The 18469-nt window shown below is 42.8% G+C and overlaps 1 protein-coding gene across 1 annotated transcript in view; it reads left to right on the top strand.

Annotated features, from left to right (window-relative positions):
* Positions 1-18469, top strand: part of LOC109885340 (trinucleotide repeat-containing gene 18 protein) — a 72753-nt gene that overhangs the window by 13263 nt on the left and 41021 nt on the right. Inside the window, exons 10-14 of the mRNA XM_031814035.1 lie at positions 462-598; positions 5523-5639; positions 11046-11199; positions 11558-11789; positions 17172-17366. Coding sequence (XP_031669895.1) covers positions 462-598; positions 5523-5639; positions 11046-11199; positions 11558-11789; positions 17172-17366 — 835 coding nt within the window. The remainder of the gene's footprint in view (positions 1-461; positions 599-5522; positions 5640-11045; positions 11200-11557; positions 11790-17171; positions 17367-18469) is intronic.

The raw sequence follows: 18469 nt of genomic DNA, 5'->3' as shown, positions 1-18469 counted from the left end.
CCAGCAGCTCTTCAGTAAGCTGTGTGTGTGTCCAGCAGCTCTTCAGTAAGCTGTGTGTGTGTGTGTCCAGCAGCTCTTCAGTAAGCTGTGTGTGTGTGTGTCCAGCAGCTCTTCAGTAAGCTGTGTGTGTGTGTGTGTGTGTGTGTCCAGCAGCTCTTGAGTAAGCTGTGTGTGTGTCCAGCAGCTCTTGAGTAAGCTGTGTGTGTGTGTGTCCAGCAGCTCTTCAGTAAGCTGTGTGTGTGTGTCCAGCAGCTCTTCAGTAAGCTGTGTGTGTGTGTCCAGCAGCTCTTCAGTAAGCTGTGTGTGTGTGTGTGTCCAGCAGCTCTTCAGTAAGCTGTGTGTGTGTGTGTGTCCAGCAGCTCTTCAGTAAGCTGTGTGTGGAGGTGTGTCCAGCAGCTCTTCAGTAAGCTGTGTGTGTGTGTCCAGAAGCTCTTCAGTAAGCTGTGTGTGTGTGTGTCCAGCAGCTCTTCAGTAAGCTGTGTGTGGAGGTGTGTGATGGAGGGGAGTCTCAGCATCGGATGAGATTAGCGGAGCTACAGAGACAATACAAGGACAAACAGAGACAACTGGACCGGCTGCAGAGACGCTCTGACACCCAGTGAGTCACACAGACAGACAGACAGACAGACACTAACTACACTACACTACACTACACAACTGGACCGGCTGCAGAGACGCTCTGACACCCAGTGAGTCACACAGACAGACAGACAGACAGACACTAACTACACTACACTACACTACACAACTGGACCGGCTGCAGAGACGCTCTGACACCCAGTGAGTCACACAGACAGACAGACAGACAGACACTAACTACACTACACTACACTACACAACTGGACCGGCTGCAGAGACGCTCTGACACCCAGTGAGTCACACAGACAGACAGACAGACAGACACTAACTACACTACACTACACTACACAACTGGACCGGCTGCAGAGACGCTCTGACACCCAGTGAGTCACACAGACAGACAGACACTAACTACACTACACTACACAACTGGACCGGCTGCAGAGACGCTCTGACACCCAGTGAGTCACACAGACAGACAGACAGACAGACACTAACTACACTACACTACACTACACAACTGGACCGGCTGCAGAGACGCTCTGACACCCAGTGAGTCACACAGACAGACAGACAGACAGACACTAACTACACTACACTACACTACACAACTGGACCGGCTGCAGAGACGCTCTGACACCCAGTGAGACAGACAGACAGACAGACAGACAGACAGACAGACAGACAGACAGACAGACAGACAGACAGACAGACAGACAGACAGACAGACAGACAGACAGACAGACAGACAGACAGACAGACAGACAGACAGACAGACAGACAGACACTAACTACACAACACTACACTACACAACTAGACAAGTTGCAGAGACGCTCTGACACCCAGTGAGTCACACAGACAGACAGACACTAACTACACTACACTACACTACACAACTAGACAAGCTGCAGAGACGCTCTGATACCCAGTGAGTCACACAGACAGACAGACACTAACTACACTACACTACACAACTGGACCGGCTGCAGAGACGCTCTGACACCCAGTGAGTCACACAGACAGACAGACACTAACTACACTACACTACACAACTGGACCGGCTGCAGAGACGCTCTGACACCCAGTGAGTCACAGACAGACAGACAGACAGACAGACAGACAGACACTAACTACACACTACACTACACTACACAACTGGACCGGCTGCAGAGACGCTCTGACACCCAGTGAGTCACACAGACAGACAGACAGACACTAACTACACTACACTACACAACTAGTCACGCTGCAGAGACGCTCTGACACCCAGTGAGTCACACAGACAGACAGACAGACACTAACTACACTACACTACACTACACAACTGGACCGGCTGCAGAGACGCTCTGACACCCAGTGAGTCACACAGACAGACAGACAGACAGACACTAACTACACTACACTACACTACACAACTGGACCGGCTGCAGAGACGCTCTGACACCCAGTGAGTCACACAGACAGACAGACAGACAGACACTAACTACACTACACTACACAACTAGACAAGCTGCAGAGACGCTCTGACACCCAGTGAGTCACACAGACAGACAGACACTAACTACACTACACTACACTACACAACTGGACCGGCTGCAGAGACGCTCTGACACCCAGTGAGTCACACAGACAGACAGACAGACAGACACTAACTACACTACACTACACTACACAACTGGACCGGCTGCAGAGACGCTCTGACACCCAGTGAGTCACACAGACAGACAGACAGACAGACAGACACTAACTACACTACACTACACTACACAACTGGACCGGCTGCAGAGACGCTCTGACACCCAGTGAGTCACACAGACAGACAGACAGACCGACACTAACTACACTACACTACACTACACAACTGGACCGGCTGCAGAGACGCTCTGACACCCAGTGAGTCGCACAGACAGACAGACAGACACTAACTACACTACACTACACAACTGGACCGGCTGCAGAGACGCTCTGACACCCAGTGAGTCACACAGACAGACAGACACTAACTACACTACACTACACAACTGGACCGGCTGCAGAGACGCTCTGACACCCAGTGAGTCACACAGACAGACAGACAGACAGACACTAACTACACTACACTACACTACACAACTAGACAAGCTGCAGAGACGCTCTGACACCCAGTGAGTCACACAGACAGACAGACAGACACTAACTACACTACACTACACTACACAACTAGACAAGCTGCAGAGACGCTCTGACACCCAGTGAGTCACACAGACAGACAGACAGACACTAACTACACTACACTACACTACACAACTAGACAAGCTGCAGAGACGCTCTGACACCCAGTGAGTCACACAGACAGACAGACAGACATACAGACAGACACTAACTACACTACACAACTAGACAAGCTGCAGAGACGCTCTGACACCCAGTGAGTCACACAGACAGACAGACAGACACTAACTACACTACACTACACAACTAGACAAGCTGCAGAGACGCTCTGATACCCAGTGAGTCACACAGACAGACAGACAGACACTAACTACACAACACTACACTACACAACTAGACAAGTTGCAGAGACGCTCTGACACCCAGTGAGTCACACAGACAGACAGACACTAACTACACTACACTACACTACACAACTAGACAAGCTGCAGAGACGCTCTGATACCCAGTGAGTCACACAGACAGACAGACACAGACAGACACAGACAGACACAGACAGACACAGACAGACACAGACAGACACAGACAGACAGACAGACAGACAGACAGACAGACAGACAGACAGACAGACAGACAGACACTAACTACACAACACTACACTACACAACTAGACAAGTTGCAGAGACGCTCTGACACCCAGTGAGTCACACAGACAGACAGACAGACAGACACTAACTACACTACACTACACTACACAACTAGACAAGCTGCAGAGACGCTCTGACACCCAGTGAGTCACACAGACAGACAGACAGACACTAACTACACTACACTACACTACACAACTAGACAAGCTGCAGAGACGCTCTGACACCCAGTGAGTCACACAGACAGACAGACAGACACTAACTACACTACACTACACTACACAACTAGACAAGCTGCAGAGACGCTCTGACACCCAGTGAGTCACACAGACAGACAGACAGACATACAGACAGACACTAACTACACTACACAACTAGACAAGCTGCAGAGACGCTCTGACACCCAGTGAGTCACACAGACAGACAGACAGACAGACACTAACTACACTACACTACACTACACAACTAGACAAGCTGCAGAGACGCTCTGACACCCAGTGAGTCACACAGACAGACAGACAGACACTAACTACACTACACTACACTACACAACTAGACAAGCTGCAGAGACGCTCTGACACCCAGTGAGTCACACAGACAGACAGACAGACAGACATACAGACAGACACTAACTACACTACACAACTAGACAAGCTGCAGAGACGCTCTGACACCCAGTGAGTCACACAGACAGACAGACAGACACTAACTACACTACACTACACAACTAGACAAGCTGCAGAGACGCTCTGATACCCAGTGAGTCACACAGACAGACAGACAGACACTAACTACACAACACTACACTACACAACTAGACAAGTTGCAGAGACGCTCTGACACCCAGTGAGTCACACAGACAGACAGACACTAACTACACTACACTACACTACACAACTAGACAAGCTGCAGAGACGCTCTGATACCCAGTGAGTCACACAGACAGACAGACACAGACAGACACAGACAGACACAGACAGACACAGACAGACAGACAGACAGACAGACAGACAGACAGACAGACAGACAGACAGACAGACAGACAGACACTAACTACACAACACTACACTACACAACTAGACAAGTTGCAGAGACGCTCTGACACCCAGTGAGTCACACAGACAGACAGACAGACAGACACTAACTACACTACACTACACTACACAACTAGACAAGCTGCAGAGACGCTCTGACACCCAGTGAGTCACACAGACAGACAGACAGACACTAACTACACTACACTACACTACACAACTAGACAAGCTGCAGAGACGCTCTGACACCCAGTGAGTCACACAGACAGACAGACAGACACTAACTACACTACACTACACTACACAACTAGACAAGCTGCAGAGACGCTCTGACACCCAGTGAGTCACACAGACAGACAGACAGACATACAGACAGACACTAACTACACTACACAACTAGACAAGCTGCAGAGACGCTCTGACACCCAGTGAGTCACACAGACAGACAGACAGACACTAACTACACTACACTAGACAAGCTGCAGAGACGCTCTGATACCCAGTGAGTCACACAGACAGACAGACAGACACTAACTACACAACACTACACTACACAACTAGACAAGTTGCAGAGACGCTCTGACACCCAGTGAGTCACACAGACAGACACAGACAGACACAGACAGACACAGACAGACACAGACAGACACAGACAGACACAGACAGACACAGACAGACACAGACAGACAGACAGACAGACAGACAGACAGACAGACAGACAGACACTAACTACACAACACTACACTACACAACTAGACAAGTTGCAGAGACGCTCTGACACCCAGTGAGTCGCACAGACAGACAGACACTAACTACACTACACTACACTACACAACTAGACAAGCTGCAGAGACGCTCTGATACCCAGTGAGTCACACAGACAGACACAGACAGACACAGACACACACAGACAGACACAGACAGACACAGACAGACACAGACAGACAGACAGACAGACAGACAGACAGACAGACCTACACTACACTACACTACACTACACTACACTACACAACTAGACAAGCTGCAGAGATGCTCTGACACCCAGTGAGTAACACACACAGAGAGACAGACTGGCAGGTCCTCTCTAATCACTGTTCTCTTCCTGTTCAGAGAGGTTCAGCAGCAGGAGGAGGAGAGGCGGAGTCTAACCCGACGTGGGCGGGGTCGACCTAGGAAGAGGAAACGTGTAGCGACGCCCCCTGGCAAGATGGAGTCCCGGACAGGGAAGTAAGTGGAACGACTGCTGTTATGAGCCTCCAGAATGTTTTCACAAACCGTTGGCTTTTGTTGTGTCACAACCTGAATTTAACATCGATTAAAGTTGAAATGTTGTGTCACAACCTGAATTTAACATTGATTAAAGTTGAAATGTTGTGTCACTGGTCTACACCCTTTTCATGTCAAAGTGGAAATTATGTTTTTAGAAATGTTGACAAATTTAATTAAATTTAATCTTTATTTAACTAGACAAGTCGGTTAAGAACAAATTCTTATTTTCAATGACGGCCTTGTTCAGGAGGCAGAACGACAGATTTGTACTTCGTCAGCTCGGGGATTTGCAACCTTCCGGTTACTAGTCCAACCACTAGGCTACCCTGCAGCCCCAAGGCTAGACTAGGCTACCTGTCTCTAACCACTAGGCTACCTGTCTCTAACCACTAGGCTACCCTGCCACCCCAAGGCTAGACTAGGCTACCTGTCTCTAACCACTAGGCTACCCTGCCGCCCCAAGGCTAGACTAGGCTACCTGTCTCTAACGACTAGGCTACCCTGCCGCCCCAAGGCTAGACTAGACTACCTGTCTCTAACCACTAGGCTACCCTGCCGCCCCAAGGGTAGACTAGGCTACCTGTCTCTAACCACTAGGCTACCCTGCTGCCCCAAGGCTAGACTAGGCTACCTGTCTCTAACCACTAGGCTACATGTCTTTAACCACTAGGCTACCCTGCCGCCCCAAGGCTAGACTAGGCTACCTGTCTCTAACTACTAGGCTACCTATCTCTAACCACTAGGCTACCCTGCCGCCCCAAGGCTAGAGTAGGCTACCTGTCTCTAACCACTAGCTGAAATGTCTTGAGTCAATAAGTGTTTCAACCCTCTTGTTATGGACTAAATACAGACTTAATATGTTGCATGGGCTGCTCACTCTGTGAGCAATAATAGTGTTTCATAATATTTTTTTGAAAAACTACTTTATCTCTGTACCCCACACACATACAATTATCTTTAAGGTCCCTCCGGTTGAGCAGTGAATTTCAAACACAGAATCAAACCTTTGATCATGGTGAAGTTATTAATTACACTTTAGATGGTGTACCAATACACCCAGTCACTACAGAGATACAGGCGTCCTTCCTAACTCAGTTGCCGGAGAGGAAGGAAACTGCTCAGGGATTTCACCATGAGGCCAATGGTGACTTTAAAAACAGTTCCAGAGTTTAATGGCTGTGATATGAGAAAACTGAGGATGGATCAACATTGTAGTTACTCCACAATACTAACCCAAATGACCGAGTACAGGAAGCCTCTACAGAATAAAAATATTCTAAAATATCCTGTTTGCAACAAGGAACTAAAGTACTGCTGCAAAACAATGTAGGGCAATGACCTAAAACACAAGACCAAATCTACGCTGGAGTTGCTTACCAAGAAGACAGGGAATGTTCCTCAGTGGACGAGTTACAGTCAGTTACATCTCCTTGAAAATCTACAGCAAGACCTGAAAATGGTTGTCTAGCAATGATCAACAACCAACTGGACAGAGCTTGAAGGATTTAGAAAAGAATCATGGGTAAAAATGAAAATTACTATTATTATTATTCTTTCTATTATTATATTACTTATTACTATTATATTACTATTATTATTATATTATTATTATTCTTACTATTATTATTATTATTATTATTCTTACTATTATTCTTATATTATTAGATTACTATTATTATTATTATTACTTATTATATTACTTATTACTATTATATTATATTACTATTATTATTATATTATTATTATTCTTACTATTATTCTTATATTATTATTATTCTTACTATTATTCTTATATTATTAGATTACTATTATTATTATTCTTACTATTATTATTATTATTATTATTCTTACTATTATTCTTATATTATTATTATTCTTACTATTATTATTATATTATTAGATTACTATTATTATTATTATTATTCTTACTATTATTATTATATTATTACTATTATTATTATTATTATTCTTACTATTATTATTATATTATTACTATTATTATTATTATTATTCTTACTATTATTATTATATTATTATTATTCTTACTATTCTTATTATTATATTACTTATTACTATTATATTAGATTACTATTATTATTACATTATTATTATTCTTACTATTATTATTATTATTATTCTTACTATTATTCTTATATTATTAGATTACTATTATTATTATTATTATTCTTACTATTATTATATTACTTATTACTATTATATTAGATTACTATTATTATTACATTATTATTATTCTTACTATTATTATTATTATTATTCTTACTATTATTCTTATATTATTAGATTACTATTATTATTATTATTATTCTTACTATTATTCTTATATTATTAGATTATTATTATTATTATTATATGACTTATTACTATTATATTAGATTACTATTATTATTATATTATTATTATTATTACTATTATTATATTACTTATTACTATTATATTAGATTACTATTATTATTTTATTATTATTCTTACTATTATTCTTATATTATTATTATTCTTACTATTATTATTATATTATTAGATTACTATTATTATTATTTACTATTATTATTACTATTATTATTATTTACTATTACTATTATATTAGATTACTATTATTATTATATTACTATTACTATATTATATTATTATTATATTACTATTACTATATTATATTATTACTATTACTATTATTACTATATTATATTATTACTATTACTATTATTACTATATTATATTATTATTATTACTATTACTATTATTATTATATTACTATTACTATATTATATTATTATTATATTACTATTACTATATTATATTATTATTATATTACTATTACTATATTATATTATTATTATTACTATTACTATTATTACTATATTATATTATTACTATTATTATTATATTACTATTACTATATTATATTATTATTATATTACTATTACTATATTATATTATTACTATTACTATTATTACTATATTATATTATTATTATTACTACTATATTATATTATTACTATTACTATTATTATTACTATTATTATATTATTATTATTATTATTATATTACTATATTATATTATTATTATAATATTATTACTATTACTATTATTACTATATTATTATATTATTATATTATTATTATTATATTATTATAATTATATTATTATTACTATTATTATTATATTATATTATTACTATTACTATTATTATTAATTTATTACTATATTATTATTATTATTACTATTATTATTATTATATTATTACTATTACTATTACTATTATTATTAATTTATTACTATATTATTATTATTATTACTATTATTATTATTATATTATTATTATTACTATTACTATTATTATTAATTTATTACTATATTATTATTATTATTACTATTATTATTATTATATTATTACTATTACTATTACTATTAATTTATTATTATATTATTATTATTACTATTACTATTATTATTATTATTACCCAGAAAGACTCTCCGCTGTAAATTCCAAAGGTGATTCTAACAACTATTGACTCGGGTGTGAATACTTATGTAAAATGAGACTGTATTTCTCTGTGTGTTTATAGCTGTCATTGAGACTGAATGAGGACAGGCTGATACTGTGTTTCTCTGTGTGTTTATAGCTGTCATTGAGACTGAATGAGGACATGCTGATACTGTGTTTCTCTGTGTGTTTATAGCTGTCATTGAGACTGAATGAGGACAGGCTGATACTGTGTTTATAGCTGTCATTGAGACTGAATGAGGACAGGCTGATACTGTGTTTCTCTGTGTGTTTATAGCTGTCATTGAGACTGAATGAGGACAGGCTGATACTGTGTTTCTCTGTGTGTTTATAGCTGTCATTGAGACTGAATGAGGACAGGCTGATACTGTGTTTCTCTGTGTGTTTATAGCTGTCATTGAGACTGAATGAGGACAGGCTGATACTGTGTTTCTCTGTGTGTTTATAGCTGTCATTGAGACTGAATGAGGACAGGCTGATACTGTATTTCTCTGTGTGTTTATAGCTGTCATTGAGACTGAATGAGGACAGGCTGATACTGTATTTCTCTGTGTGTTTATAGCTGTCATTGAGACTGAATGAGGACAGGCTGATACTGTGTTTATAGCTGTCATTGAGACTGAATGAGGACAGGCTGATACTGTATTTCTCTGTGTGTTTATAGCTGTCATTGAGACTGAATGAGGACAGGCTGATACTGTGTTTATAGCTGTCATTGAGACTGAATGAGGACAGGCTGATACTGTATTTCTCTGTGTGTTTATAGCTGTCATTGAGACTGAATGAGGACAGGCTGATACTGTGTTTCTCTGTGTGTTTATAGCTGTCATTGAGACTGAATGAGGACAGGCTGATACTGTGTTTCTCTGTGTGTTTATAGCTGTCATTGAGACTGAATGAGGACAGGCTGATACTGTGTTTCTCTGTGTGTTTATAGCTGTCATTGAGACTGAATGAGGACAGGCTGATACTGTGTTTCTCTGTGTGTTTATAGCTGTCATTGAGACTGAATGAGGACAGGCTGATACTGTGTTTCTCTGTGTGTTTATAGCTGTCATTGAGACTGAATGAGGACAGGCTGATACTGTGTTTCTCTGTGTGTTTATAGCTGTCATTGAGACTGAATGAGGACAGGCTGATACTGTATTTCTCTGTGTGTTTATAGCTGTCATTGAGACTGAATGAGGACAGGCTGATACTGTATTTCTCTGTGTGTTTATAGCTGTCATTGAGACTGAATGAGGACAGGCTGATACTGTGTTTATAGCTGTCATTGAGACTGAATGAGGACAGGCTGATACTGTATTTCTCTGTGTGTTTATAGCTGTCATTGAGACTGAATGAGGACAGGCTGATACTGTGTTTATAGCTGTCATTGAGACTGAATGAGGACAGGCTGATACTGTATTTCTCTGTGTGTTTATAGCTGTCATTGAGACTGAATGAGGACAGGCTGATACTGTGTTTCTCTGTGTGTTTATAGCTGTCATTGAGACTGAATGAGGACAGGCTGATACTGTGTTTCTCTGTGTGTTTATAGCTGTCATTGAGACTGAATGAGGACAGGCTGATACTGTGTTTCTCTGTGTGTTTATAGCTGTCGTTGAGACTGAATGAGGACAGGCTGATACTGTTTCATTCACTGAGCGTTCTTCATGAGGAGGACTGGATGAGGACAGGCTGATACTGTTTCATTCACTGAGCGTTCTTCATGAGGAGGACTGGATGAGGACAGGCTGATACTGTTTCATTCACTGAGCGTTCTTCATGAGGAGGACTGGACTTGTAAATGAGTGTTAACGGTGTTTTCCTAACGTGTGTGTGTGTGTGTGTGTTTCAGGCCGGGCAGGACAGTGCGGTACTCTGAGGTGGGGGATGGAGGGAGGAAGAGGTTCCACTGTTCCAGAGGAGAGGATGATGAGATGGAGGGAGGAAGAGGAGGAGAGAAGAGGAGTTGGCAGGATCAGGAGCCATCCACTAGTCACTCTCTGGAGGTACTGTGTGTGTGTAACAGGGGGTGTGTGTGTCTAACGGTGTGTGTGTATTGTAATGGTGTGTGTGTGTTAACTCCACCAGGTCTTTAAGGCTCGTCATGGGTGTGTGTTTGTAATGGTTTGTGTGTGTGTGTTCTCTCCACCAGGTCTTTAAGTCTTGGTGTGTGTTTTTGTAATGGTGTGTGTGTGTGTGTGTGTTGTAATGGTGTGTGTGTGTGTGTGTGTGTTGTAATGGTGTGTGTGTGTTGTAATGGTGTGTGTGTGTGTTGTAATGGTGTGTGTGTGTGTTGTAATGGTGTGTGTGTGTGTTGTAATGGTGTGTGTGTGTGTGTAATGGTGTGTGTGTGTTCTCCACCAGGTCTTTAAGGCTCGTCGTGTCGGTCTGTGTGACCAGGAGCAGCTAGCCTGTGACCTGGACAGAGCTCTCTCCCTGTCCGTACTCAGTACCAGCCGCCGGACGCCCTCTGACCCCGGCGGGAGGGATGGAGGGGTGACCCCCTCGTCTGGAGAGAAACAGAAGGTTAGAGGTCAGAGGAAGACGGTTTCTCCTCCTCTTCCTCACTCCTCTCAACGCTCCAGCTACGACTACAGTGAGTTACACTTTGTTAGTACTGTGTGTGTGTCGTTGTGTGTGTGTGTGTTAGTACTGTGTGTGTCGGTGTGTGTGTTATTGTGGTGTGTGTGTGTGTTATTGTGGTGTGTTAGTACTGTGTGTGTCGGTGTGTGTGTTATTGTGGTGTGTTAGTACTGTGTGTGTGTCGGTGTGTCCTAACCCAGACTGAGGATATGTATGTTATTGTGGGGTGTGTGTTATTGTGGTGTGTGTGTGTTATTGTAAGCTTCATGAAATGGGTTTCCATGGCTGAGCAGCTGCACACAAGCCTAGGATCACCATGCGCAATGCCAAGCGTTGGCTGGAGTGGTGTAAACCAAGCGTTGGCTGGAGTGGTGTAAACCAAGCGTTGACTGGAGTGGTGTCAACCAAGCGTGGGCTGGAGTGGTGTCAACCAAGCGTGGGCTGGAGTGGTGTCAACCAAGCGTGGGCTGGAGTGGTGTCAACCAAGCGTGGGCTGGAGTGGTGTCAACCAAGCGTGGGCTGGAGTGGTGTCAACCAAGCGTGGGCTGGAGTGGTGTCAACCAAGCGTGGGCTGGAGTGGTGTCAACCAAGCGTGGGCTGGAGTGGTGTAAACCAAGCGTGGCCTGGAGTGGTGTAAACCAAGCGTGGGCTGGAGTGGTGTATACCAAGCGTGGGCTGGAGTGGTGTCTACCAAGCGTGGGCTGGAGTGGTGTAAACCAAGCGTGGCCTGGAGTGGTGTATACCAAGCGTGGCCTGGAGTGGTGTATACCAAGCGTGGCCTGGAGTGGTGTATACCAAGCGTGGGCTGGAGTGGTGTCAACCAAGCGTGGGCTGGAGTGGTGTAAACCAAGCGTGGGCTGGAGTGGTGTAAACCAAGCGTGGCCTGGAGTGGTGTAAACCAAGCGTGGCCTGGAGTGGTGTAAACCAAGCGTGGCCTGGAGTGGTGTAAACCAAGCGTGGCCTGGAGTGGTGTAAACCAAGCGTGGCCTGGAGTGGTGTAAACCAAGCGTGGCCTGGAGTGGTGTAAACCAAGCGTGGCCTGGAGTGATGTAAACCAAGCGTGGCCTGGAGTGATGTAAACCAAGCGTGGCCTGGAGTGGTGTAAACCAAGCGTGGCCTGGAGTGGTGTAAACCAAGCGTGGCCTGGAGTGGTGTAAACCAAGCGTGGCCTGGAGTGGTGTAAACCAAGCGTGGCCTGGAGTGGTGTAAACCAAGCGTGGCCTGGAGTGGTGTATACCAAGCGTGGCCTGGAGTGGTGTATACCAAGCGTGGGCTGGAGTGGTGTATACCAAGCGTGGGCTGGAGTGGTGTATACCAAGCGTGGCCTGGAGTGGTGTAAACCAAGCGTGGCCTGGAGTGGTGTAAACCAAGCGTGGCCTGGAGTGGTGTAAACCAAGCGTGGCCTGGAGTGGTGTAAACCAAGCGTGGGCTGGAGTGGTGTAAACCAAGCGTGGGCTGGAGTGGTGTAAACCAAGCGTGGGCTGGAGTGGTGTAAACCAAGCGTGGGCTGGAGTGGTGTAAACCAAGCGTGGGCTGGAGTGGTGTAAACCAAGCGTGGGCTGGAGTGGTGTAAACCAAGCGTGGGCTGGAGTGGTGTAAACCAAGCGTGGGCTGGAGTGGTGTAAACCAAGCGTGGGCTGGAGTGGTGTAAACCAAGCGTGGGCTGGAGTGGTGTAAACCAAGCGTGGGCTGGAGTGGTGTAAACCAAGCGTGGGCTGGAGTGGTGTAAACCAAGCGTGGGCTGGAGTGGTGTAAACCAAGCGTGGGCTGGAGTGGTGTAAACCAAGCGTGGGCTGGAGTGGTGTAAACCAAGCGTGGGCTGGAGTGGTGTAAACCAAGCGTGGGCTGGAGTGGTGTAAACCAAGCGTGGGCTGGAGTGGTGTAAACCAAGCGTGGGCTGGAGTGGTGTAAACCAAGCGTGGGCTGGAGTGGTGTAAACCAAGCGTGGGCTGGAGTGGTGTAAACCAAGCGTGGGCTGGAGTGGTGTAAACCAAGCGTGGGCTGGAGTGGTGTAAACCAAGCGTGGGCTGGAGTGGTGTAAACCAAGCGTGGGCTGGAGTGGTGTAAACCAAGCGTGGGCTGGAGTGGTGTAAACCAAGCGTGGGCTGGAGTGGTGTAAACCAAGCGTGGGCTGGAGTGGTGTAAACCAAGCGTGGGCTGGAGTGGTGTAAACCAAGCGTGGGCTGGAGTGGTGTAAACCAAGCGTGGGCTCGAGTGGTGTAAACCAAGCGTGGGCTCGAGTGGTGTAAAGCTCGCTGCCATTGGACTCTGGAGCAGTGGAAACAAGTTCTCTGGAGTGATGACTCACGCTTCAACATCTGGCAGTCCGATGGACGAATCTGGGTTTGGCAGGTGCCAGGAGAACACTACCTGCCCCAATGCATAGTGCCAGCTGTAAAGTTTGGTGGAGGAGGAATAATGGGCTGTTTTTCATGGTTCGGGCCCCTTAGTTCCAGTGAAGGGAAATCTTAACACTACGTTATACAAGGACATTCTAGACGATTCTGTGCTTCCAACTTTGTGGCAACAGTTTGGGGAAGGCTCTTCCATGTTTCAGCATGACAATTCCCCCGCTCACAAAGTGAGGTCCATACAGAAATAGTTTGTCGATCGGTGTGGAAGAACTTGACTGTCCTGCACAGAGCCCTGACCTCAACCCCATTGAACACCTTTGTGATGAATTGAAAAAATGACTCGAGCCAAGCCTAATCGCCCGTCCCCGTAGCAATGTTCCAATGTTCCGTAGCAATGTTCCGTAGCAATGTTCCAATGTTCCATAGCAATGTTCCAATGTTCCGTAGCAATGTTCCAATGTTCCGTAGCAATGTTCCGTAGCAATGTGCAATGTTCCGTAGCAATGTTCCAACATCTAGTGGAAAGCCTTCCCAGAAGAGTGGAGGCTGTTATAGCAGCAAAGGGGGGTCAAACTCCATATTAAAGCCTTCCCAGAAGAGTGGAGGCTGTTATAGCAGCAAAGGGGGGCCAACTCCATATTAAAGCCTATGATTTTTGAATGAGATGTTGGACCAGCAGGTGTCCACATCCTGTTGGTCGTGTCGTGTAGGACAGTAGAGTCCGTGCCAATATTATACTTCATTAAGGAAAAGGGTTCTTATTGTACTATGACTGTGATATGTGGTTGTCCCACCTAGCCATCACCTATAAGAACGTCTGTTAAATGACTAACATGTTAATGTAACTGAGTCTCTCTGGATAAGAACGTCTGTTAAATGACTAACATGTTAAATGACTAACATGTTAATGTAACTGAGTCTGGATAAGAACGTCTGTTAAATGACTAACATGTTAATGTAACTGAGTCTGGATAAGAACGTCTGTTAAATGACTAACATGTTAAATGACTAACATGTTAATGTAACTGAGTCTCTGGATAAGAACGTCTGTTAAATGACTAACATGTTAATGTAACTGAGTCTCTGGATAAGAACGTCTGTTAAATGACTAACATGTTAATGTAACTGAGTCTCTGGATAAGAACGTCTGTTAAATGACTAACATGTTAATGTAACTGAGTCTCTGGATAAGAACGTCTGTTAAATGACTAACATGTTAATGTAACTGAGTCTCTGGATAAGAACGTCTGTTAAATGACTAACATGTTAATGTAACTGAGTCTCTGGATAAGAACGTCTGTTAAATGACTAACATGTTAAATGACTAACATGTTAATGTAACTGAGTCTCTGGATAAGAACGTCTGTTAAATGACTAACATGTTAAATGACTAACATGTTAATGTAACTGAGTCTCTGGATAAGAACGTCTGTTAAATGACTAACATGTTAAATGACTAACATGTTAATGTAACTGAGTCTCTGGATAAGAACGTCTGTTAAATGACTAACATGTTAATGTAACTGAGTCTCTCTGGATAAGAACGTCTGTTAAATGACTAACATGTTAATGTAACTGAGTCTCTGGATAAGAACGTCTGTTAAATGACTAACATGTTAATGTAACTGAGTCTCTGGATAAGAACGTCTGTTAAATGACTAACATGTTAATGTAACTGAGTCTCTCTGGATAAGAACGTCTGTTAAATGACTAACATGTTAATGTAACTGAGTCTCTCTGGATAAGAACGTCTGTTAAATGACTAACATGTTAATGTAACTGAGTCTCTGGATAAGAACGTCTGTTAAATGACTAACATGTTAATGTAACTGAGTCTCTGGATAAGAACGTCTGTTAAATGACTAACATGTTAATGTAACTAAGTCTCTGGATAAGAACGTCTGTTAAATGACTAACATGTTAATGTAACTGAGTCTCTCTGGATAAGAACGTCTGTTAAATGACTAACATGTTAAATGACTAACATGTTAATGTAACTGAGTCTCTCTGGATAAGAACGTCTGTTAAATGACTAACATGTTAATGTAACTGAGTCTGGATAAGAACGTCTGTTAAATGACTAACATGTTAAATGACTAACATGTTAATGTAACTGAGTCTCTGGATAAGAACGTCTGTTAAATGACTAACATGTTAATGTAACTGAGTCTCTCTGGATAAGAACGTCTGTTAAATGACTAACATGTTAATGTAACTGAGTCTCTGGATAAGAACGTCTGTTAAATGACTAACATGTTAATGTAACTGAGTCTCTCTGGATAAGAACGTCTGTTAAATGACTAACATGTTAATGTAACTGAGTCTCTGGATAAGAACGTCTGTTAAATGACTAACATGTTAATGTAACTGAGTCTCTCTGGATAAGAACGTCTGTTAAATGACTAACATGTTAAATGACTAACATGTTAATGTAACTGAGTCTCTGGATAAGAACGTCTGTTAAATGACTAACATGTTAATGTAACTGAGTCTCTGGATAAGAACGTCTGTTAAATGACTAACATGTTAATGTAACTGAGTCTCTCTGGATAAGAACGTCTGTTAAATGACTAACATGTTAATGTAACTGAGTCTCTGGATAAGAACGTCTGTTAAATGACTAACATGTTAATGTAACTGAGTCTCTCTGGATAAGAACGTCTGTTAAATGACTAACATGTTAATGTAACTGAGTCTCTGTATAAGAACGTCTGTTAAATGACTAACATGTTAATGTAACTGAGTCTCTGGATAAGAACGTCTGTTAAATGACTAACATGTTAATGTAACTGAGTCTCTCTGGATAAGAACGTCTGTTAAATGACTAACATGTTAAATGACTAACATGTTAATGTAACTGAGTCTCTGGATAAGAACGTCTGTTAAATGACTAACATGTTAATGTAACTGAGTCTCTCTGGATAAGAACGTCTGTTAAATGACTAACATGTTAATGTAACTGAGTCTCTCTGGATAAGAACGTCTGTTAAATGACTAACATGTTAATGTGTTGTGTCCTGACCCTGTGTTCTCTGCACCAGACTCTGACTCTGAAGAGGATGTCCCCCGGGGGGGCTGTCACCCCTTCTCAGGGTTGCGACCCCACACAACCCCGCCCAGGAAGAGACCGTCCCCCTCCTCGTCCAATCAGGCGGCTCGGGAGAGGAAACAGAAGCACTTATCCCTCCTGCTGCAGGAGGCGGGGCTTAGCTCCTCCGACGACTCCTTCGATCAAGGTTACTGACCACACCCCCTGGTTACTAACCACACCCTCTGTGATATTTTCATGAGGGCACAATGTTGCTAAACGTTGAGATAGAGATGTTGTAGGGAATCACATCATCTCTGTTGAGATAGAGATGTTGTAGGGAATCACATCTCTATTAATAAACGTTGAGATAGAGATGTTGTAGGGAATCACGTCTCTATTAATAAACGTTGAGATAGAAATGCTGTAGGGAATCACGTCATCTCTGTTGACATAGAGATGTTGTGGGGAATCACGTCATCTCTGTTGACATAGAGATGTTGTGGGGAATCACGTCATCTCTGTTGACATAGAGATGTTGTAAGGAATCCTGTCATCTCAAAACTGTAAAATCTGCATCATTCTGATTGTTTCACCTCACTAACCTCACTTCCTGCGTACTGACCACACAGAGAGAGAGGGCTCTTACAGCTGTGACATCACTTCCTGCATACTGACCACACAGAGAGAGAGAGAGGGCTCTTACAGCTGTGACATCACTTCCTGCGTACTGACCACACAGAGAGAGAGAGAGAGAGGGCTCTTACATATGTGACCTCACTCCCAGGCTCTTAGAGTCCCATTCCTCTCCCTGCCGCTGCTGCCTCCTGGTTTTACACTTGATTTTGTTACGGTCGTCACGGTTACGGTTGTCACGGATGCGGTTGTCATGGTTTTGCCTGGCTTGCTCAGACTGCTGTGGACTTTTTATTTTTTACATTGATCATGTGTGGATGTGTGTTTTTCTAAAAAAAATATATAAGTTGTGTTTTTTGGTACTGAAGCTTTTTATTAAAGGTGTTTTTGAATTGAATTTGGTAAAGAAAGCCAACTCACTGTGGTCCTTGTCTCTCGCTTCGTCTGTCTCTCTCTGTCCGCCTGTCCTGTCTGTCGGCTGCACACACTACTTGCTCTGTCGGACCTGTATCCCTCCTATAGCCCCCAACAGCACAAGGGCACTAGGTTCCTACACTGTAGTGCTTCAATGGGGTTTTAGTTGTGGGCTCCTCTGCATCATGCAGAGAGTACAGTGGATGAAACACACACACACACACACACACTCAGACACACACACAGAACTGTTTTCAATGT

Source organism: Oncorhynchus kisutch, unplaced genomic scaffold, assembly GCF_002021735.2.
Source record: "Oncorhynchus kisutch isolate 150728-3 unplaced genomic scaffold, Okis_V2 Okis06b-Okis10b_hom, whole genome shotgun sequence".
NCBI classification, from domain to species: Eukaryota; Metazoa; Chordata; class Actinopteri; order Salmoniformes; family Salmonidae; genus Oncorhynchus; species Oncorhynchus kisutch.
This window is presented reverse-complemented; position numbering and strand designations above follow the sequence as displayed.